The sequence below is a fragment of the Callospermophilus lateralis genome, chromosome 15, assembly GCF_048772815.1.
Source record: "Callospermophilus lateralis isolate mCalLat2 chromosome 15, mCalLat2.hap1, whole genome shotgun sequence".
In the NCBI taxonomy this organism is placed as follows: domain Eukaryota; kingdom Metazoa; phylum Chordata; class Mammalia; order Rodentia; family Sciuridae; genus Callospermophilus; species Callospermophilus lateralis.
The window spans coordinates 61,803,695-61,828,290 of NC_135319.1; the positions used below are offsets into that span (position 1 = coordinate 61,803,695).

General features: G+C 37.2%; 1 protein-coding gene across 2 annotated transcripts in view; it reads left to right on the top strand.

Moving 5' to 3' along the window:
* Nucleotides 1–217: 217 nt before the first annotated feature.
* Tbc1d12 (TBC1 domain family member 12) overlaps nucleotides 218–24,596 on the top strand; it is a 78,376-nt gene continuing 53,997 nt past the window's right edge. For both annotated transcript variants that reach the window (XM_076834873.1, XM_076834872.1), the window contains exon 1: nucleotides 218–1,279. In XM_076834873.1, the coding sequence (XP_076690988.1) occupies nucleotides 315–1,279 (965 nt within the window). In that variant the 5' untranslated portion in view covers nucleotides 218–314. The remainder of the gene's footprint in view (nucleotides 1,280–24,596) is intronic.

A 24,596-nucleotide genomic window follows, 5' to 3' on the forward strand; every position in this document is an offset into this window, starting at 1 on the left:
GAGTGCGCAAACCAGCCTCCACCAACCAGACGCCAGATCCCGGATTGGCCGCCCGAGTCGCTCTAGCTATCGTCTCTATGGTTCGGGGAATCTCCAGGTCGCAGCTTGACCGGTCCGGCTTTTGCGCGTGCGCGAGCCCGGGCGCGCGCCCGCCCTCTCGCAACTCCCAGACCCCGCGGGTGGGAGGGGTGGGTCTGGGAACGTTGCGGCGGCCGCGGCCGCAACCCTACCACCAGCACCCAGGGCTGTTCTAGGCTAGCCTGTGCCGGCGAGTCCTCCGCCGCCTGCTCCGGCCGCGACTACCCGGCCCTTAGATGGTGGGTCCGGAGGATGCCGGAGCCTGCTCTGGAAGAAATGCCAAGTTGTTGCCGGTTCTGGCGCCGGAGCCCGTGGGCCAGGACGGGAAGATGATCCGGGCCACGGGCGGCTTTGGCGGAGGCGTCGGCGCTGTGGAGCCGCCCGAGGAGGCTGAGGAGGAGGAGGAGGAGGAGGAGGAGACGCCGCCTCGGCAGCTGCTGCAGCGTTACCTCGAGGCGGCGGGGGAGCAGCTGGGTCCGGGGCTCTGCTACTGTCCTCTCCCCGCTGGCCAGGCCGTCGCCCCGCCGCCCTCGGCAGCCCCGCGTTCCGGCGCTTGCCCGCCGGGATCCGGCTCCAAGCACCGCGGCGCGGAGGCGGCGGATCCTCGCGCGCCGCGACACGGAGGCATGACCAACGGGGACTCGGGCTTTCTGCTGGGCCAGGACTGTCGTGACCTGGAGGAGGCTCGAGGGCTGGCTCCAGCCGGCGGCCCGGAGTCGCGCCGCCACTATCCCTGCGGCCGCCTCCTCCTGGAAGGGCCTGGCGACGAGGGTGCGGACGGCGCGGACAACCCGTCCGACTGGGCCGCGCCGCTGGAGGACCCACTGCGAAGCTGCTGCTTGGCAGCCTCGGACGCTAGAGAGTCCGAGGGCTCCGGCAGCGGCTCAGGGGAGAGCCCCGCCGGCAGTGGCGGCGAGGACTTGGAGCCGCTACGAGCCGGCGCCGGGGCTTCTGAGGAGGGCGCGCCCCCCTCCAGCTCGGCCCGGAGGACTAGTGGGGGTGTGGGCGCGGAGCCGAGCCACGGCTTCCCTGACGTCCACTTGAACTCTCGGAACACGTTCGAGGTGAGCCGCTGCCAGAGCCCCGGCGAACACTTGCCATCGGTTGGGCCGCCGGTGCCCTCGCCCGCGGCAGAGCAGGGCCCCGCAGGGACCTCGGCCCGGGCTCGACGGAGTGGTGGCTTCGCCGACTTCTTCGCCAGGTACAGCGCAGGCTGCGCGGGGCCTGGGGCGGGGCCGGGCCGGAGCCTTCCGAGAGCTGCTTGGATGGCTGCCTCGGTGCGGCCCCCGCGCGTCGAGACTTAGCTTTGATTTGTCACTAGGGGAAAAGGAACTGGGTCGGCTTTGTGTTTCGGGGAGGAGAAGTTGGAGCTCTGTGGAGAGCAAATCTTTCTGTCGCTCGGAGGCTGTACATGCATTCACACCTGGTCTCTGTGTATTCAGGTCTGACAACCTGCTACTGCGCTTGCCTCTTCCAGAAAAACATAACCTGGGCCCCGTTTTCTTTCTTTCTTTTTTAATATTTATACCAAAAGGATTTGGATGGGCCGGGGGTCAGGAGAGGCCTACAGATTGTGGTTGTGAAAAAGAAGGGAAATCATTTTGGAGAGCTGTTTATTTGCGTGGAGTCCAAGACCATTCAAGTAGTTTGGGAATTCTTGAAAGTAGTGGTTGTATTTCATAATGTTTAGTCATTTGTTTCAGTGGCCTTTACTAAAATACAGTTGGTTTAGTGTTTAGAATTAGATACCAACCTGTTACGCCAAATTATTATAGTTCTGTATCTAGGAAGGCCCTTTTTTCTGCTTCTCCTAAGTGAGCCTCTTTTTTTTCCCCCTACTGTGTGACCATAATTGATATTTCTTATTCCTCTTTTATTGTCTCATTTCCCCTTCTTGTTTAAATATACAAATAAAACATAAAGTTTCTTAGATCAAGGGTGGGAAATCCTACTATCGCGTTACTCATAGAACAAAATATATGGTAGTGAACTCTGTAGTTGCAAAAGTATATTTAAAATTTGTAGAGGCAATTCTAAAATGTTTCAGTGTGAGTTAAATTTATGTATTTGTGACACAGTGTGCCCTTCGGTGTTCATATTTTGATGTCAGGTGTCAGGCAGTTTTAGACCAGGAAAAGACCTTGGAGATCACCAGTTCAACCAGAGTGCCCTGTGTGCTTCCTTTGTGCCAAGCATTAAGAACAGATATGATTTGCACAATGGTCTCTGAGGTGAAGGTGGAGTGCAGGGTAGTGAGGATTAAGTTGGAAAACAGACACTTGTATCTGCATTGTAATTTATGAATAGCAACAAGGAAATTATATTAGATAGAAGCTTTCATTTTAGCAGTAGACAGAATATTTGTCAAATTAAAATTTTCCTTCAAATTGTCTAATAGGACTTTTATTAATATAGCTTGATGACATTTAATGACTATAGTATTTATACTATGTACTGGATTTAAAGTCAGAAACTTGGGTACCCTAAAGTTAATTTCTTTAAAAATTTCACTTAATTGAGATGTAAGTGTCAAGACTCCAGAAGTCATTGCTTCCTTTATATGATTTTCTGGGGAAAGGACAGAGTCAGAGGCACAATTTTTGTTTTAGTATTTAGCTAATACCGTAACTGGATTGTAAACACATTAGAGGCAAGGACTGTGAAGTTTTTTTAGTCTGAATCTACAAATCTAACACTGGTATAAATCCTACTCAGGTAAGATTGAATTGGGAACATTCATGGATTCCTTTTGTTATTCTCTAGTGAGTGAAATTTGGAACAAAACCTCCATCTTCAGGTAAAATAATCAGAAATAACTTTCTTCCTGTATGTATTTGTCATTCTCAACTCTGAAGCTCCTGAAGAGGGCTTTTCTTGGGATTGGCTTGTCCTAGAATGAATTCTTCTTGGGTGCAGCTTCTACTCCTGATTGAAGTTTCAGATGAGGAAGCTCACTACCTAAAGAAGTTCAGTTAACTAGTTGTGGACTGGGATGAAAAGTTGGCTCTTGATTCTCTTTCTCCATTACAATCAGTTACCACCTCTGTTCATTTTATGACTCTTTTTCTCTCCCACCTATTTATCCTTTCTGCCGCCCTTCTCTTTCCTTTCTCACTTCATTTTCCTTTAACTGGGCAACAGTCTATAACAAACACATTTTAAAAATAGCTTCATGTTTCTTAAAGGGGGGAGCATTTTATGGCAATTCTTACTACAAAGTATTGTATTCAATTAAGACACATAATTGATAGGAGCTTCATTGACTATAGTAGGAATCATGTAGGAGATACAGGAATTTGTTTAGGATGGAACTGCTCTCATTTTGGAGGGCCTCTGTGGTCATTTCCTGCTTCCTTTCCTTCCTGATAAAGAGAGCTCTATTTCAGTCCCTGTTGAGAGCTTGCTTCAGCTTCACATGGGTACCTCTCTGTGTTTATAATGACTTTGTTGTGGGAGCCCTAGCAGTAACCTTTCCTCAGACCCTTGACCCTGTCCTGTATTTCAAAATTGAAATTCTAAGAGGGGTACTACTACTTCCATGTTCACCGGATCAACAGTGAGGAGTAAGAACTTTTTTGAAATCTCTTGTATTTCTAGTCTAGCCTTTATTCCTCAAGGATCCCTTTATTTCTCTTTCTTAAAATTTAAGTAGCTTTAGGCTGGGTACAGTGTTGGGTGCTTGCAATAGCAGCAATTTCCAGAAGCTAAGGCAGAAGGATTGAGAGTAGCCTTGACAACTTTGTGAGAGCCTGTCTCAAAATAAAAATTTTGAAAAAGAATTGGGGTTGTGGCTCAGCAGTAAAGCATGCCTAGATTCAATCTCTAGTATCAGAGGACAAAACAAACAAAAACCCAGCTTTATACCATTTTTATGGATCCTCCAAGCAAACTTGTGTCTTTTTTATTTGGTGGTGGTAGGCTATACTGAGAATTGAACCCAGGGCTTCCCCAAAAGGTTAGGCAAGCACTCTACCACTGAGCTATATCTCCAGCCTCTTTATTTTATTTGAAACAGGGTCTGGCTAAGGTACTGAGACTGGCCTTGAAATTGCAAGCCTCCTTCCTCAGGCTCCTAAGTAACTGAGATTACAGGCAAGTGCCACTATGCCTGGCTAAATTCATATCTTGTTTTCAAACATGCTTTGAAATAGAATGGCTTATTTTTGCACACACAGTAGTAGACCTCAAATATTTACTGGCTAAATATTACAAATGTGAACTGAGTTAAAGAGCATGCTTAAAAATACAGGATGTTTTTTAATCTGTTAAAATGAGAGGGTTGCCAGAGATAGAACTATATCCCCTTCAACTCTAAAACGTTGAAAACGTTTTTCCTAAACGTTTAACTCTACCTCAGAGTAATCATGCTAAACATCAGTAAAATCTTTGTTTAGTTTCTCATGTGTAGATTACCAGCTTCAATTAACTAGAATTTAAGACTTACCATTCAGACCATGAGTTACTTCTTGAAGGTTGCAAGTGTTCCATATTGGAACAATAGTTTCTAGCATTTGATATACTGAGAAATTACCTGAAAGGACATTAAAGAAATTAAATTCACTAATCCACAACCTACACATAGTTAGATTCAGGAGGCCTGCTTTTGGCAGGTGAATTTGTATTTTTTTTTTTTTTTTTAGAAAGTTGTCCCCAGTTGACTTGAGCTATCAGGTAGGTTTTTGTGACTTGAGGATTTAGATACCTTAATTTTAGGTGGCATCTTCAAATTATTGGATGGTAGAGTGGTTAAAAATGCTGGTTCTGGAGTTAGATTGCTTGGATTTGAATTAATTTACCAGCTGTGTAATTCTGGACTTCTTTGGACCTTAGGCAACCTTTCATAAAAGGTTGTTATAGGATTGTCATGAGGGTTAAAGAGTGATATTCTAAGTGCTTTGTATTTATTGTGAGAATTCAAATGTTATAATTTAGATTATAGCAAGAATACCATAATCTTTTCCCCAACTCTATCACTGAAATCCACTGATTTAAGGAAGAGACTAGAATGAATGAATTTTTTTTAACTATCTGAGGAAACATTTCACAACTTGTGTAGTAGATTTTAAAGCAAAATTTTTACACGGGATTGGTTGGGTGTTAAACTGGATTATCATGTAGTGATATAAAATTTCCAGAAGTTATGAAGCTTTGACTAAAAAGCAAAATTGAGAAGGAACTGAAAGAAAGGAATGTTGAGAAAGACTACAATATTTATATTTTTTATTATTTTAAGGGACTTTGTAGACAGGCAAAGCCAATTTTTCAGTTTAAGTTCATGAAATGTTTAACTTGGCTTACTCACACATTTTGTACTTACTATGTTGTGGTGGGAAGTTTTTGGGAAAGAGTGGAAACATTTGGAGATTTTGAGGCAATACATCTGTTACGCATCTCTAAATGTATTCAGAAAGGGAAAGCAAGTTCTTTTTGAGGCTGCTTATTTCATCCTGCAAACTGTTAGCTACACCAAGAGTCGTCCTCAAATAGTTCTGGTTGATAGGTGCTTATACCACACTACAGTGATTCTTAAACTTTAGTTTTTAAAATTACTTGGAAGGAGGGAGAGTTATTAAGAATGCAGGATGCAAATTCCCTGAGGTCTCACTTTTGATTCAGTAGATCCTTGGTGGAGTCCACCAGCAATCTACTTTTTTTTTTTTTTTTTTTTTTTAATTACTGGGAATTGAACCCATAATGCTTGATCACCAAGCTGCATCTCCAGTCCTTTATATTTTGAGATAGGGTCTCACTAAGTTTCTGAGGCTGATCTCAAACTTTGGATCCCTCCACTATACCTGGAAGGAATCCACATTTTTTTTCCCCTTTGGTACTAGGGATTGAACCCAGGCATGCTTTATAATTGAGCTATATCCCTATCCCTTTTTATTTTTCATTTTGAGACAGAATCTCCTTAAGTTGCTTGGGGCTTTGCTTAATTGCTGAGGCTGGCTTTGAACTTATGATTCTCTAGCCTTAGCCTCTGGAGTCACTAGAATTACAGGTATGCCTCACCTCACCCAGCATGAAATCCATATTTTTTAAAAGCCTCTTACACCCATGATTCTGTTGCAGTTAGTTCCTGGACTGTAGTCATTGAAATACTGGCCTGTTAATGCAGATTTCTTCAGATAGTTGCTAAAAGAAGGTATAATAAACATTTATACCTTACTTTGCTTTATTGATTTAAAATCAGGTCATATTTAGGTCCTGTATAATTGATGAATGTAAACAGAGGTACAATAGACCAGATAAATCCAAATATAGCAATATTTTGTGAGCCTTTACTAGATTGAGAATTGATGTCTGCCTAATAAAATCTTAACTTCCTTTTTATTAATGGAAGGATTTTTTTCTTTTTATGCTGTTTAGACCACCATGCTTGCCTGTTCTGTGAAAAGTTTTAATGTGCAAATTCTTCTTTCCAGGTCCCTTCAGTGTGGCAGTATAACTCTCTACCTTTATTACAGCTTACAAAAAAGGTTAGGGATGGGGATATAGCTCAGCTGGTAGAGTGCTTGCTTGCCTCACACACACAAAGCCCTGGGTTCAATCCCCAGCACCAGAAAAAGAAAAAAATAAAATAAAAAAAGGTTAGTTTTCCTTCTTTTTGCTATTAGTTTTAATTCTTTTCCATGCCTTTAAGAAGTCTTTCACATTGCACATGACTTACTCCCCTTCAAAATTTGCTGCTTCAGCCTTTCTTGAACTTCTTATTTTGTGGCTAAAAGAAAAGAGGGAAACCCATGTGACTGTCTGGGTTTTCAGCAGGCTCTTTCCTGCAATTAAGAGAAGTTTATGTTAGAAAACCAAGCTAGCTAGTTTGAGAGTGATCTTGATAATGTGTTTAACTTACCTTTAAATTTGGGTTTTCAGTTTCTTTTTAATTTTAATTTTATGCTGGATATACTTTTTTGTGTGTTAAAAAATATTTCTGTCTGCTTGTCTCTAACCCCGCACGGATTAAAATATTTAAATTTGGAAATGAACATGATATTTTAAAAATCAAATTATGTGCTATTTTCTCATATTTTTTAAATAGGGTTATATATATTACCCATCATACATTGGGCATTATTTAGAATTTCCATATCTGGTTTTCATCTAGATTGTTGGTAGCCATTTAGTCAAGTAGGAAAAATACTTTTTTTTTTTTTTGAAAAGCAAGACAAGGAATATATAATAAGGTAGTAAGAAGATGATAAAGGGGCTGGGGATGTGGCTCAAGTGGTAGCCGCTTGCCTGGCATGTACAGGGCATTGGGTTCGATCCTCAACACCACATAAAAATAAAATAAAGATGTTGTGTCCACCAAAAATTAAAAAATAAATATTAAAAAATTCTCTCTCTCTCTCTCTCTTTGGAAAAAAAAAGAAGATGATAAAGAAAATTTGAAGGATTGAAAGTATGGTTAGAAATAAGAGACACTGTTTACATTGAGTTTGAAGAGGGTTGCATAACAATAATTGCTCCAGAGAATGAATGTTAGGTAGAAATTAATACTTTGGCTTGTGAGCTTCAGAGTGTTAGTACAGATTATATCTTTCAAATTTTTCTACTCTGGGAGCTGGGGTTGTGACTCAGCCATAGAGCGCTCACCTAGCATGTGCGAGGCCCTGGGTTCGATCCTCAGCACCACATAAAAATAAATAAATAAATAAAGTATTTAAAAAATTTATTTCTATGCTGCCTACCTCAATGCCTTTAGGGATATTTCTTTTTTTAAATTAAAAAAAATTAGTTGTAGATGAACATAATGCCTTTATTTTATTTATTTATTTTTGTGTGGTGCTGAGGATTGAACCCAGTGCTTCACACATGTGCTAGGCAAGTGCTGTACCACTGAGCCACAACCCCAGCTCCTTTATGGATTTGTCTAACCACTTCTTTTAAGGTATTTTTCAAGCCTCTTTTTCTCTTTTTTAAAAAAAATTTTTTTTGTAGTTGTAGGTGGACAGAATGCCTTTATTTTATTTGTTTATTTGTATGTGGTGCTGAGGATTAAACCCAGTGCCTCATGCCTGCTAGGGAAGTGCTCTGCCATGAGCTACAGCCCCAGCCCCAGCCTCTTCCTTTTAATGTTCCCATCATTTCATAGCTTTTTAAGAGGCCATCTTGTGCAACTGGAATATTTTGAATGATAGGTTGTCTATATGTAAAGCTTAATTTAGGCTCTAAAAGTTTTAGGTTGGTAGTAGTATAGATGCAGGTGTTTAAAAGTATATGTATCAAAAGTTAAGATAACTAAAATATATAGTTGTGCACAGTGTATACTTACTGGAGTTCTAGTGCTAAAATAAAAGGAAAATTTCTCATATAAGTACCATGGTAAAATCTAGCAAACAGAATTCTAATTACTCCTACTTATGAGGAAAAAATTCATTACCAGAAAGAAGATATACTACATAGAAATGTAAGTTGTTGTTGTTTTCCCTTGGTACCAGGGATTGAACCCAGGGATGCTTAACCACTGAACCACATTTTCAAGCTTCTTTTCTTATTTTATTTAGAGATAGGGTCTTGCTGAGTTTGTTTATGGTCTCGTTAAGTTGCTAAGGCTGGCTTTGAACTCGCAGTCCTCCTGCCTTAGTCTCCTAAGCTTCTGGGAATACTGGTGCGTACCAATGCACCTGGTGGAAATGTAAGTTATTGAAGTATTTATTTATTTTTCAATACTGGGGATTGAACCCAGGATCACTCTACCACTGAGCTACATCCCTAACCTGAGGGTGTTAATTGTTCTTTATGTTCAAGCACAGTGTATCTCTAATTTTTGTGGTCCTAGTTGGCTCTTTAGAGTCAAAAGAACAAGTTATGTCTTTTACATGATCACCCTTCTGAAATCTAAAGATTGCTGCTGAACTTTTCTTTGTTTTTGGACCCTCCCAGCTATGCATATGCAGTCCTTATCAGCTAGTTTACAATTTTCTTTCTATTCATTCAACAAATGCTGTTGAGCCTTATTCTGTATACTAGACAATAAGGAAATTAGATAAATAAAACATTAAAAAGAAGAAGATGGGAATGGTGGGGCGTACCTGTAATCCCAGCAGCTTGAGGGCTGAGGCAGGAGGATTGGAAGTTTGAAGCCAGCTTCAGCAACTTTATGAGACCCTAAGCAACTTAGTGAGACCCTGTCTCAAAATAAAAAAACAAAAATGGACTGGAGGGCTAGGGTTGTAGCTCAGTGGTAGAGCGCTTGCCTAATATGCGTGAGGCACTGGGTTCAATGCTCAGCACTACGTAAAAAAATAAATAAATAAAAGTTATTTTAAAAAAAAAATGGTCTGGAATGTGGCTCAATGTTTAAGTACTTCTGAGCTCAATCCTTGGTGGGGGGGTTTCTATATAAAATCAGTACTTACAATATTACTGATTAGTGTTATAAAAGAGAATACAAGGATGTGTCAACACCCAGATGTAGTGATTAACTTTGAGATTGGGAGTTCTGGAACTCTTCACAGTATATCAGATTTGAGGAGGGTTTGGGTTGAAATGGGGCTGACAATAGGACAGGCACATAACAACATATACAGGATTGTACGTGAAATAGCACAACACTTTGGTATAGCAGGTTCACATCAGCATAATTGATCTTAGGGAATGGAAGTAATGTCAAAAACTGAGCAAAAGGTTAAAGCTAAATTTTATATGACAGAACTAAATAAATTTGATTTATTCAGTGGGGGTGGCAATCTATGGGACTTAAAAAAAGGAAAGACAGAATTGAGTTATGGAACAGTGACTCTTGTAGCAGTGTAGCAGATGATTTGGTAGTTGAGAAACTGGGCCCTGGAGACAGTATGGAGACAGTAGTTAATGGGTGCATGTCAGTCTTCCTGTTAAAATGGTATATCCACATAGTTGATGTAAATAACATCAAATGAAAATTTCAATCTCTGTCAAAAAGGGTGACAAATAAATTGAGAGATTTATACATTTAATCAATAGCCTTTTCCTGAAGCATTAATGAAGGTAAACTTAAAAACATGACTTTTCAGGAAAGTGAGATGATATGAAAATGGATATTCCTGTGAAAAATCATGCTTATATTTTGTAAGGAATTCCATAAATGGGGAAGAGTCAGAATAGTTGCTAGACTAGGTGTTTTGCTGTTATGATCAGAAAGGCAACAGTTTCAGGGAAAACTGTGAAGATGTCAGGCATAGTGGTACATGCCTGTAATCCCAGTCTAAGACAGGAGGATCATGAATTCAAAGCCAGCCTCAGCAACTTAGCAAGGCCCTAAGTAACTTACTGAGGACCCTGTCTCTAAATAAAATATAAAAAATGGCTGTGGATGTGGCTCAGTGATGAAGCACGCTTGGGTTCAATCCCTTGTACCAAAAAAGAAAACCCTGAAAGTGCAAAGTTATTGCAAAATCAAGTCTTTTCGTCCTGTGTACAAGCTCTATGTTGCTTCATAAAAATGGATTGTGATAGTATTCACATTAGCCATTTTTTGAGGATTGAATGAGATAAAGACAAAGTATGATGTTTCCATAATTGCATGTATATATGTAAGTTTCTTCCACTTATTTAATTTTTTTTTTTTTTGGCAATGTAGGTGATCATACCTGCTAGACAAGCGCTCTAATGTTGAACTACACCCACAGCCCCTGTTTGTTTTTCTTTTCTTTTCATGAGATGGGGTCTTGCTGTGTTGCACAGCAAACTCCTGGGCTGGGGTAATCCATCTGCCACAGCCTCCCTGGGACTACAGGTGTGTACCACTGTGCCTAACTGCCTCCCTACTTGCTACTTCTATGTTATAATTTCCAAAATATGTTTAGTATCTCTCTTAGGGAGATGTTTCTGTAAGAAAAAGAGTAAAGTAAGATAGGACTGTTGGAGGGGAGTCAGAGCTGAAAAATAATAGGAAGCCTGATAAGCACATTTAGTTGTATATTAACTATAGTAGGTGCTCTAATATCCCAGGTGTCTGAAGCAAACAGTTATAATGTTTTAAAACTTGAGATTTGTATAAACAGGACTAACTGATTTTACCTCTGGTACTCTTTTGAAAGGTTAAATTAAGCCATAGTCTTGGGGTTCACTGCCCTTAAATTGGGTCATCTTTAGTAGATCTAGCTATTGTCATTTGAGTAAAGCCTAAAACTTTTTATTTTGGGGTATGTTTGCAAACACCCTGTATTTAAAGATCTAACATACATAGATTGTGGTAAAAATAGTAGAGGCAGCTATATATCTTTTAACAAAATAATAACACAGCAGCTGTAATTGGCAGTGTTATCATATGTGTTGAATTTTGTTTAATAAATATTGCCTTAATGCTATTGCTAGTTTTGAAGTAAATATTTCGTTTAGTTTACCTAGTTAGGCATTACAGATTACTCTCAATTTCAGTAGAACTAGATGTGTCTAGCTTTTTCTTGAACTATTTAATTCTGTGGTATTTTATTCATAGCCTACATTTTAAATTTGTTCATATATATATGTGTGTGTGTGTGTGTGTGTGTGTGTGTGTATAAATTAATTAAGATGCATTAAATATACATATATTTTTTGGTATTGGGGATGGAACCCAGGGCTTCATACATGCTAGGCAAGCACTTTACCACTGAGCTACACCCCAGCCCTTATTATTTTTTATTTGTGATAGACTTTTACTAATTTTCCCAAGCTGACCTTAAACTTGCAATCCTCCTGCCTCAACCTCTAAGTAGCTGGGATTATATGTGCCCACCAGGAGCAGTTTGTTTTTGTATTTTTTTTTGAAAACCCATAACCAGTGAGAATTAGTTTTCTCTCTTATATAGTTAATACAAACCAACAAGAAATAAAAAAGTGAATCTCCTCAAAATAGTTTTTATTTTATAAAAATGAGTCTTTTACTTATGGCTTTTGGTTTGACATAGTGCTAAAAGATGTATAAGTTTAGTTTGTTAATTATATTGGCCATCATGTTTTAAAAACTGTTAATTGGAAATTCAGTTTTTGAAACCTGTTAATTTTTTTATTGTGATAAAATACAGTTGCTATGGGCTGAATTTTTGTGTCCCCCCCCCCAAATTCATGTGTGAAACCTAAATCTTCAAGGTAATGGTATTTGGAAGTGAGACTTTTGAGAGGTAATTAGGTTTAGATGAGACCATGAGGGTAGGACTATAATGAAATTAGTATCTTCATAAGAAGAGACCCTGGAGAGCTTGCTTCAACCTCTCCCTTCACAATGTGAGGATTCAGCAGAAAGGCAACTGTCTGCAAACCAAAAGAAAGTCATCACCAGACACCACCAACTCTTGTTGCACCTTGATCTTGGACTTTCCACACTCCAGAAGTGTAATAAGTAAATGTCTTTTGTGTAAGTGCCTCATCTATGATATTTTGTTATAGCATTGAGAGCTAACCATATAACATGCATTTTAACATAAAATTTACCATTAGTGACGTTTAATGCATTCAGTGTTATTGTACACCATCACTACTACCTAGCTATTCATGTTTCAAAATCCCAAATGGAAATTCTGTACCCACTAAGCAGTACATCCATTCCCCTCATCTCTAACACCCTCCTCCTTCCCAGCATCCACTAATCTGTTATCTTTCCCTATGAATTTGGCCTATTCTGGATATTTTATATAAATGGAACCATACATTTATGGCCTTTAATGTTGGTATCTTTTACTTACTGTATTTTAAAGCTTCACCCATATTGTAGCATCAGTACAGCATTATTTTTTATTGCTGAATAATAGTTCATTGTCTGGATACACCACATTTATCCATTGATGGGCTATTGGGTTATTTCTACCTTTTGGTGGTTATAAATAGTGCTGTTAGGAACAAGTTTTGTTTGAATGCTGTTTTTTTTTTTTTTAAATTTTGGGGCATAATGCTCAAGAGTGAAATTGTTAGGTCATGGTAGATTTATGTTTAACTCATTAAGGAACTGCCAAGCTGTTTTCCATAGTAGCTGCCTATTTTACATTCCCACTGTCAATGAATGAGAATTCCAGTTTCTACCATTGTCACCAACTTGTGATTTTCTTTATTATTTTAAAAATTATAGTCCTAATGAGTGTAGAGTGTTATTCATTGTGATTTTGATTTGAATTTCCTTAATGACTGATGTTGAGCATCTTTTCATTTGCTTGTTGACCATTTACATATCTCCTTTGAAGAAATGTCTGTTCAAATCTTTTGCCCATTATTTATTGGTCTGTTTGTATTTTTTTATTTTAAGTAATATGAATTCTTTTTAAATTCTGGGTGCTAAACCCTTATCAGTTAGATAATTTGTAAATATCTTCTATGGCTTATCTTTATACTTTCTTGATAGTTTCATTAGATGAACAACGACAGTAGAAAGAAACCTCTTTTTGTATATGTATTTGCTACTGGAGATCAAACCCAGGGCTTCACACATGCTAGACAAGTGTTCTACCATTGAACTACATCTTCAGTGCCTTTAAAATTTTTTTATTTTGAGATAGGCTTAAGTTGCCTTGAATTTGCAGTTCTCCTGCCTCAGTCTCCCAAGTAGCTGGGATCGCAGGCATATGTCACCATACCTGGAAGAAAGAAACTTTTCATGTTTTTTATTTATTGTGGTACTGGGTACTGAACCCAGGGACATTCCACTACTGAGCTATATCCTCAAGCTGCCCCACCCCTTATGTTTTTATTTTTTAAAATTTGAGACAGGATCTCGCTAAATTACTGAGGCTGGCCTGAAACTTGGGATCCTCCTACCTCAGCCTCCAAAGTAGCTGGGATTTTGGCATGTGCCACCACACCCAGCTGAAGAAAACTTTTAAATTTGGTGTGAATACAGTTCTAAGGAAACAAAATGTTCTATTCTTCCCTGCTCATACTTTGTATTTTTTCCAGTTGGAATGAGTTGTCTGTCATTCATCTCCTTTCTCTAATCTCTGTTTAAATCTTCCCTTGTTCATTCAGCAAGTATGTTTGAGCACCAGCTATATTCTCTGAAAGAAGGAGCTAGAATCAGTTGTTCTGGTGAAGCCAGTGGTAAGCATGTTGTAGACATAAATTGAAACACTGTGGTGTGATGTTTTAAGCTTTTTTAAAGTGGAGGATACCCCTTCAGTGACCAGAAGAGATGACAAGATGGAAATAAAGATTTTATTAATTACAGGCCTTGAGGATATGTGGCATGCCCAAAGGCCATAGGGAAGCTGGTCAGCACCAGAAAGGGAGTCTCCTATGGGCCCAAACCTTTATTACTTATCCATACATGTTTCCTGTGGAGATTAAAACTGATGGGTTTAAAGTAAGCAGGTGGGAGTTCCAGAGATCAGTGTCACATAACTTCCATGCAGACACGGAGGTCAGCATTATCAGATAGGTTGTATCTAGCTGTATTATCGGAAGGTTGTCACTAGAAGGTATAAGGTAGATATATAGATTGATCACATTGAGGAACTAGGGGAAAGCACAGAACTGTGAACTATGTCAAGGACGACTGAGCCCTACTTCTGTTTTGAGAAAGTTAAACATATTCAAAATGGATGCCAAGGCGACGACATAAAATTGCAAGAATTCACTACATGGTATAAACAGGATTTATTTCTCTGACACTGAATCTGATTTATAAGTGTATCTTAAGGATCATTTCGGTATTTTATAGATATTAGGGGAGGGTATGATTTCAAAGAGGAAATTTTGGGGGGACTGATTGAAACTGCTTTGTATCTCAGTTGAGGTGATAGTTGTACAATTCTATACATGTGGTAAAACTTGTCAAACTATACACCAGAGGAAAAGCAGTCTGTTTTATTGTGTCAGTTTAAAAAAATAAAATATTAAGTGAGGGCCAGGCATTATGAATATTATACAAATTTTCTGTTCTTATTATGTTTATAATTTGAAAATAGCATTCAGATCAGTATAGAAGTAAGATAGAAAGTATTGAAAGAAAACAATTCATAAAAGTGGCTCAGAGGAGAAAAGTTCATTAATATAATGGCTTACCAGACTGTGCACTCTTCCATTAGTGCACTTTTCAATAAGACACAGAGTTTGAGGACAAAGGTGATTTTTTTTTGTAAGACCCCACCAAATTCTGATTTTTGTTCATGTGTGGAAGCATAGCAGTGGGGATAAAATGGTGAAAACAGAGCTTACACTTAAATGTATCCATTATGTCATAGGGCTTACATTTTAATATAGAAAACAGCAGTTACATAAATTTCCAAAATTGTTTTGGCTATTCTATTTGCTTTGCTTTCCTATTTCAATTTTAGAATCAGCTTTTCTCTGTATAAAATAATTCTTGTTAATTAGTAAGTTGGAGAGCTTTCACATCTCTATTATGTTGAATCTTTTAGTCCTTTAACATAGAATACCTGTACATTTATTTGGGTCTCTTGATTTTCTTCATTGGTGTTATGAAATTTTTAGTATATATATTTCCATATTTAGTTATAATTATATCTCAATATTTAATGTTTTTAGAGCTATTGTAAAAGATACATTTTTTTAAAATTTCAAGTTCCAATTATTCATTGCTAATACAGAAATAGTATTGATTTTTGTATGGTTATCTTTTATCATGTAACCCTGCTAAGCTTATTTATTAGTTCTGGGAGCTTTTTGTGTAGAGTCTGTGAGGTGACTGTGGTTAGTCATGGTTCTACAAATCTGGAAAAGAATTTTTATTTTTCCTTTCCAACTTAAAGGCTTTTTACTTCTTATCTTATTGCACTGTCTACGACTCTCACTATGATTTTTGACTGGGAATGTCAGAACAGACATTATTACCTTGTTTCCAGTCTAAGTATGATGTTATCAATACGGTAGTGTTTTGTTTTTGTAGATGTCCTTGAGTAAGCTAAGGAACCTCCATTCTTTTCCTAGTTTTGGGCACATGCCTATAATCCTAGCAATGTGGGAGGCTGAGACAGGAGATCATAAATTTGAGGCCAGCCTTGGAAATTTAGCAAGATCCTATCTCGAAATACAAAATAAAAGGGGGCCTGAGGATGTGGCTCAAGCGGTAGTGCGCTCGCCTGGCATGTGTGCGGCCCGGGTTTGATCCTCAGCACCACATACAAACAAAGATGTTGTGTCCACCAAAAACTAAAAAATAAATATTAAAAAAAAATTCTCTCTCTCTCTCTCTCTTTAAAAAAAAAAAAAAAAGATTAAAAAAAATAATAAATAAAAGGGCCTGGGGTTGTAGCTAAGTGATAAAGTGCCCCTGGGTTCAATATCCAGAAACGTCCCCCCACCCCCCCCCCCAAAAAAGGATTAATGATGCCATCAAATTACTTTGAAGCATCACTTGATATGGTTATGTGGTTCTTCATCAGACTGTTAATATGGTTGGATACTTCAAATGACTTTTTGAAGTTTTAAATGAGCTTTGTATTACCTGGACAATCCTCACTTGGTTTTCTTGTTTTTCCTTTAATGTATTGTGAGATTTGATTTGATTTTTGCTTAATAGAAATTTAACAGCTTTGTTGAGACATAATTTATATACCATACAACTTACCTATTTAAAGTGTTTATTTGATGTCTTAGCACATTCATAGAGTTGTGCAGCTAACACAACAGTCAATTTTAGAACATTTCTGTCATAATAAAAAGAAACCTTATGCTCATTATAATGATTAAGTACATGTGAAGTTATTTTACTTTCCTTGTAAACAGAAATATTAGCATAGATTCTGTTGTATTTATTTATTTTTTAAGGAAGCAAATTTTTATTATAGTTTTAATTTGTGTTTATCTGATTTTTTCAGTATTTTTATTGGTGCATTAGAGTTGTACATAATGGTGGGATTTGCTACAAAGTCATACGTGCACACTTAAGGAAGTAAATCTTTTTTTTTGCATTACAATTCTTAATACACACATATACCACAATTTATCATATCTCTGTATACAAGGTATGTTGACACCAAATTCAAATCTTCATACATGTATTTTGTATATTTTTTAGATGTTGATGGACCTTTTATTTATTTATTTATTTATTTATTTATTTATTTATTTATATGCAGTGCTAAGAATTGAACTCAGTGCCTCACACATGCTAGGCAAGCACTCTACCACTGAGCCACAACCCCAGCCCTATTCTGTTGTGTTTATATAATATCTTACATCCTGGTGATTGGGATATTGTCTCCATATTCTCCTGATATGTTCTTGTTGTTGCTTGTGTGCCTGTCCTAAAAATTCTTTCTTTCCCCTTTTCTTCTCCTGGTGGTTTCTGCCTTCCTTTTGAATGTCTTCAGTCCTGGGATAGGGCTTAAATCAATATAGATTCTCTTCATGAAGCAATCTATCTATACATGGCATAATAAGTATGTAGCACAAAAGCAATTGTGTTTTTTATAGTTAACTCTTTTGCATTTGATTCTATTCTATTTTTTTCTCTCCTGCCACAAAAGAAGTAAAGATCTTTATTAGTAAGGTATTGCCTGAAACTTCTTACCTATCTTTGTTTTTTTTTATTGAATATAGGGGTATTTAACCACTGAGCCACATCCCCAGCCGTTCCCCCCTCCTTTTTGTAAAAAATATTTTTTAGTTGTCAATGGACCTTTATTTTATTTATTTATACGTGGTGCTGAGAATCGAACCCAGTGCCTCACACATGCTAGGCAATCGCTCTATCACTGAGTCACAGCCCCATTTCTTCCCCAGCCCTTTTTAAAATTTTTTATTTTGTGATGGTCTCACTAAATTGCTGCAGCTGGCTTTGCAATCCTCCTTCCTTAGCCTCCTAGCCATTGGGATTACAGGCATGCACCACTGTATCCAGCCAGCCCTTTTTGCTGATGTGAACACACTCAAATGTTATTCTGGAGGGAGAAGAAAATAATTTTTGAACTGTTTAAATGTAGGCATTTTAGCAATGTATAGGATGGAAGAGGTTAGAGACAATATAACTCTCTAGATTGTTGTAGGGAGAATAGGAACAAGAGGAAAATGATTAGAAAGGAGAAACTGCAAGAAACCTGTCTCAAACACTTAATTAGTGGTGTGACATTGGCAAGTAATTTTATGGGTTCATCAGTCTTTCTAGGGAGTGGCAAGGTAGTACATTGAATATGAGGAGAGTTTGATGAAATCTATAGGCGTCTGCCCAAGAAAAATGTTTTTATGTACATTGTTTACTTCAAATTGTGCATACAGTTTGAGGAAGCTTATCAACTGCCTCTCTAGTTCATTAACTCTTTTTTTAATATTTATTTTTTACACATAGGTGGACACGATGTCTTTATTTTACTTTATTTATTGCTGAGGATCAAACCCAGTGCCTCATGCATGCTAGGTGAGCGCTCTACCTCTGAGCTACAACCCCAGCCCCTCATTAACTCTTTTTTTTTTTTAGATTGATGTGATTTTTTTATACCTTTATTTAATTTAATTAATTATTTATTTCTTTATGTGGTGCTGAGGATTGAATCCAGCACCTTGCACATGGTAGGCGAGCGCCACAGCCACAGCCCCCCTCATTAACTCTTGATGAAGAACCTTTGACATGGATAAGATCTTTGGCAGCTCTAAAATACTATAAAAATTATGATCTTTTACTTTCAGCCTTATAACTTCTGTTTTTTGACAGAGTAGGTAATATTTAATTCTCTCCTTTTAAAAAATAGTTCTTATCTCTGAAAATAGCCAGGATAGCTAAGTAGGGCCTATTAATTAAAAAAATCCTTATTCTTTTTAATTCTTATGATTTTAATAGTGACAAAGTCAATATTCAGAAATAGCATGAAAAAGAAAATTCTTGGAATTAAAAAAGTCCTTTTTCTAGAAAAAAAATATTATGTGTGTAAGTAAGCTCAAAATCTTTTTCAAATGAAAAATGATTGAGGTTTGGAAAGAATGTAAGTAATATTTGTGCTAGATCTTTAGCCAAAATACCAAGGGTAGTGAACACAGTGAATTTTAAAGAAACAGTACTTATACTTCTTTAAATTAATTATGTAGTCGACTGTAGCATCCCATGGCCACTTGTTAAATATTTTCTTTTTGACTTTCATTCTTTTGGGAAATTTAAAAGAACATTCAGAAAGTTGATGAGTTTTCAGTGGTCCAGTTCCCTCCGAAACAGTTTGGAGATCAAGTTATAATTTCTAATTTTAAAAAACTGATTTAATCTTTTATCAAAGTTGTCTGCTGCTTTGTTTCCTATCCTTTTTTAAATGTAGAACTCTACTGAAGTGCTGACTAGAATTCCTGTAATTACTAAAAATTTAAAGGTCATATAGATGTAAAAGTTAAGCAACTCTTTGTTTATTTTGGCTAGAGTTTATATTATTGGCAGTAAGAAGATTCAGGGTTAGATATTTATAGTTTTCTATAATGTCAAATTTCCCAGTTTGAGAAATTATGAAATTTACATTGCTTTGTCTCATTGAGTTTGCCAATTCCTAGAGGCCCAAGCACTGAAGATTCAGTTAACTTAAGAAGTCATGAAGCCAGGCATTATCATGCACACTTGTAATCCCAGTGACTTGAGAGGCTGAAGCAGGAGTGTTGCAAGTTCTAGGCCAGCTTCAGCAACTTAGTGAGACCATCTCCAAATAAGAAATAAAAAGGACTGGGAGTGTAGCTCTGTTGGTGAAATGCTCCTGGGTTCAACCCCGAGTACCAAAAAACAATAACAACTCAACAAAATGAAAACACACAAGAAATCATGAGCAGAAAACTTGCATGATATAAATAAGTTTTGCCCCTCTTCGGCCAGCTTTGTCCTTTAATAAGGTGTGGTAGGCAAGAGTTTTGAATCTTATATGCAACTCTTTTTTAAAGCATGGCGAAAGAAGTGAAGAAATGTTAGAAAATTGTAAACAGACACAGATATTCGAAGCAAACACTAGCAAGTATTAACAAGCTAGAGACATTTTATCCAACCACCCAGGGAGAAGGCAGGGGATGGTTGTATTACTGGATCTTTTGTTTTCCTCATTCTCACACTAATGTTTTTTTTTTTTTTTTGGTTTGTTTGTTTGTTTGTTTGTTTTCCTTTGTGTTTTCAATATTACAGAAACAAGAAGCTGGTATTGTTCTGTAGCTGGTATATCTGATTTTCTTAATTTCTTTTTGCTAAAAATATTGGAAATTAGTGGAGATTATGGAAGATGATACGTTTGTGGTGTGGATAGGTGTGGATATGAACATGGTATGTGTGTGTGTGTGTGTGTGTGTGTGTGTGTGTGTCCAATTTGAAAATCCGATCAGAGGTAAACTAGTCTCATACATTTATTTGCATTGAGATCTCAATTTTCCAGTCTCCTAACTGAGAATTAAGGGACAAGGGGTGGAACATAAGAAGAACAACAAGAGTCTGACACAGTTTTGGCTTATTAATCTCTAAAGATTTAGTAAGGTGGTGATGCTGTTTTATCAATTTGTAACAATATTTTAAAAAATCCTTTTTATTGCCTATGCATGCCATTTAGCTACAGTATGTTATAAACAGTTTTGTCATAGGGGATAAACTGAAAATCCAATCCAGAGTTTCTTAGTGGCATAAGAAATTAATGTAGAACAATATCTGATGGCCTTTCTTAGCAATTGGATACTTGTGGGCTTATACTTCTTTTATGGAGTTTCACTGCAGAGTAGTTTTGTATTTAAGAATATACCGTAACTAAACTTTTCCATTTCTTTGTCAATATATTTTCAGATCAAGAAAGTTTTTTTGCTCTTTTGAGCAATGTTTCCTTGAATATTCTTATATATGTCTTTAGTACACATTTCTAGGACTTTCTCTATGGTAGTAGCTGGATGTTAGGGCATGCAGCTGTTCAACTTTATGATCTAGAAACAAATATTATCACACCAATGTAAAATTCCTAGCAGTGTTCTCCCTCTAAACGTACTATTACCAGATTTCTTAGTACTATATATACATATGAACTTTTATTCTGGTTTTAGTTTATGAGCTCCGTTATTACTTATGAGGCTTTTGATAGATCTCTGTTTGCCATTTGTTTTCTCTTTGCACAATACCTGTTAATAGCTTTTATTTATTTTATTCTATCAGCCTGTCTTTTATGAAAATAATTAGGTGGAGTCCTTTTTATTTTTCTCTCTATATAGGTTAAATATCCCTTATTTGAAATGTGTGGGGGATAGAGTTATTTCAGATTTAGGAATTTTTTTTTTGGATTTTGAAGTATTTACATAGACTTTACCAGAAGAGCATTCCTAGTCCAAAAATCTGAACTGCTCCAAAACTCAAAGCTTTTTGTGTATCATGTAAGTATTAAAAAGGTTTTAGATTTGAGAGCATTTCAAATTTTTAAATTTTAAATTAGTTGTGCTCAGTTTGTGCTAATCTTTTGTTATTTATATGTGTTAGAATTTTTTCTTCAAATATATATCTTTTTATTGTATCTATTAGATTCTTATTTGAACAGAGGTCCTTATTCAGGTTTTTAAAAGATGAGTGCTTTGGGGTCTTGTTTTCAGGTTCTTCACTTCTGTGAGATTTTAAGAAAAATTCTGTTTGTTTTTAAAACTTTTTGAAGTTTACCTTTCATTTGATACACTGGGAATTGACTCTTATGTATGGTGTATGGTAGGTTCCAATTTCATTTTCCCTTATATGGATAGCTGGAGGTCCCAGAAGATCATTTATTAAATGATTTTCCTTTCCTCATTGATCTGCATTGCCACCATTGAATAGAAATGCAGAGGTGCATGATAGTGAACGTGACAAAATACCACCTTTGGGCATTGTCTATTCTCTCTGATTGTTACTTCTGATAGACTGGTATAGTATAGCTTTATTGAGGTATAATTTATATAGCATAACGTGCACCATTTAAATGCATAATTCAATGATTATTAATAAAGTTGTAGAGTTGTACAGACATCACAACAATCTAGTTTTAGAATATTTCCATCTCCATAAGAAATCCCTTATGCCCATGTAGTCAGGACCTATTTCTACCCTGAGTCTGGAGTAACTGTTGATCTAGTTTCTGTCTCTGAAGATTTTCCTTTCTTGAATATTTTTTTATAAATAAACATATGCAATATGTGAATTTATATATCTGGCTTCTCTCACTTAGCATAACTTTTTGTTGTTGATGGTAGTGCTGCAAGGGCCTCAAGCATGCTAAGCAAGTGTTCTATCACTGAGCTACATCCCAGTCCACCTAGCATAATGTTCTTGAGTTTATCCATATTGTAACATGTATCAGTTGTTTTGTTCCTTTGTTGCTGAATAGTATTCCATTGCATGGATATACTGTATCACTTGTGTGTGTGCTTGAATGCCAAGAACTTAAGGTTGAACCTGGGGCCTTATACATGCTAGGCAAATCTTTCAACATCAGTTTTTCTCTTGGGTAGACACCTAGACAGGGAATTGCTGTGTTTTATGTTTGTCTGTTTTTTTTTTTTTTTTTTTTGGTACTGAATATTGAACTCAGGTGCTTAACTACTGAGCCATATTCTCATCCCCCCCCCTTTTTTTAAGTATTTATTTAGAGACAGGGTCTGCTAAATTGCTGAGACTTGCTTTGAACTCTTGATCCTCATGCCTACACCTCCCAAGCCACTGGGATTACAGGCATGAGCACCCAGCATGTTTTATGAACTTAAGAAACTGCTAAATTGTTTTCCAAAATGGCTGCATCATTTAACATTCCCACTAGCAGTGTATGAGGGTTCTAATTTCTCCACACTTATTACTGTATTTTTTTTTATTATTATAGCTCTTTTTTTTTTAAATTTGTAGTTCTTCCTCAGAGTGTGAAGAGGTATTTCATTGTGGTTTTGATTGGCATGTCACTAATAGTATTGTGCATCTTTTCGTGTAATTTATTAGCTTTAATATATTTTGTTTGGTAAAATGTCTATATCAGATTTTTCGCTTTTTAAAAATAGCTCTTTTGGGGGGGTGCGTAGTGGCCCTTGCCTGTAATCCCAGCAGTTGAGGAGGCTGAGGCAGGAGGATCATGAGTTCAAAGCCAATCTCAGCAATTTAATGAGACCCTGTCTCTAAATAAAATACAAAATAGGGGTGGGGGTGCAATCCCTGGTCCCCCCCGCCCAATAACTCTTTTATGAAGCTGTAAGAGTTCTTTATGTTGTTGAGTTGGAAGTATTTACTTATTTTTGTGATGCAAGTATTTTCTCTCAATATTTGGCTTATCTTTGAATTTCTTATCATATTTTATAAATTGTGGTAGCTGGGTGTGGTGGCATGCACCTGTAATCCCAACTACTTAGGAAACTGAGGCAGGAGAACTGTCTGAGTCCAAGAATTGGAGATAATTTTGAGCAACACAGCTAGACCCTGTTTCAAAATGATGACAATTTAAAAAAAGGAAAATATGGTATTGTGGTAAAATAAGTACAGCATAAAACTTGGCTAGTTTAGTCATTCTGAAATATATAGTTTTGCAATTCAGTGACATTAAGTAATTCACAATGTTGTACACCATCACCATTATTTACTTGCAGAATTCTATCATCCCACAGGGAAACTCTTTACTCATTAAGCACTAACTTCTTATTCTTTTTTCCAGCTGGTGACATATATTATACTTCCTGTTTGTATAAATTGCCTATTCTAGATATTTCACATAAATAGAGTTACAAAATACTAATTCCTTTCTATATGGCTCATTTGACTTGGTACAATGTTTTTGTTACTGTTCTTTTTGGTTTTGGTACTGGGGATTGAACCCAGGGGCGCTTTACCACAGAGCTATATCCTTGCCCTTTTTATTTTTTATTTTGAGACAAAATTTTGCTAAATTTCAGAGGCTTGTCTAGAACTTGTGATCCTCCTGCTCATCCTCCCAAGTCAGTGGGATTATAGATGTGCCATCACACCCAGAAGCAGTGTTTTTAAGGTTCACCCATATTGGTATATATCAGAACTTTGTTCCTTTTTGTAGTTGAATAATGAGCCATTGTATGTTTTTTTAATTCTCTATGGCTACCATAGCAAAATACTAAAGACTGGGTTGCTTAAAAAAACAGATATTTATTTTCTCATAGTTTTGGAGATTAGAGATCTAAAATTAAGGTGTTGTTGGTATTATCCTCCCAAAGTCTCTCTCCTTGGCTTGCTGTGTCCTCACATGACTTTTTCTCCATGTATATGTCCCTGATATCTCTCCTCTTACAAGAACACGAGAGGTATTGGCTTAGGGCACACCAATGTGATTTCATTTAACTCAATTACTTCTTTAAAATCCCTGTACCAAATACAGTCACAGTCTAACAATCTAGTCATTAGAGCTTCAACATAGGAATTTTGAGGGAATACAATTCATTCCATATGTATCTATTCCACTCTTTGCTTTGTCTATTATTCTGTTGATGGATGCTCGAGTTGTTTCTGTGTCCATCAGGATTCTAATTTCTCCCCGTCTTCACAATTATTTGTGTGTGTGTGAGTGTGTGTGTGTTTTAAATAACAGCCATTCTAGTCATTGTGAAGTAGTATCTAATTGTGTTTTTGATTTGTATTTTCTTAATGACAAGTGAAGTTGAGTCTTTTGTGTTTAATGAGTATTTGTAGCTCCTCTTTGAAGAAATGTGAT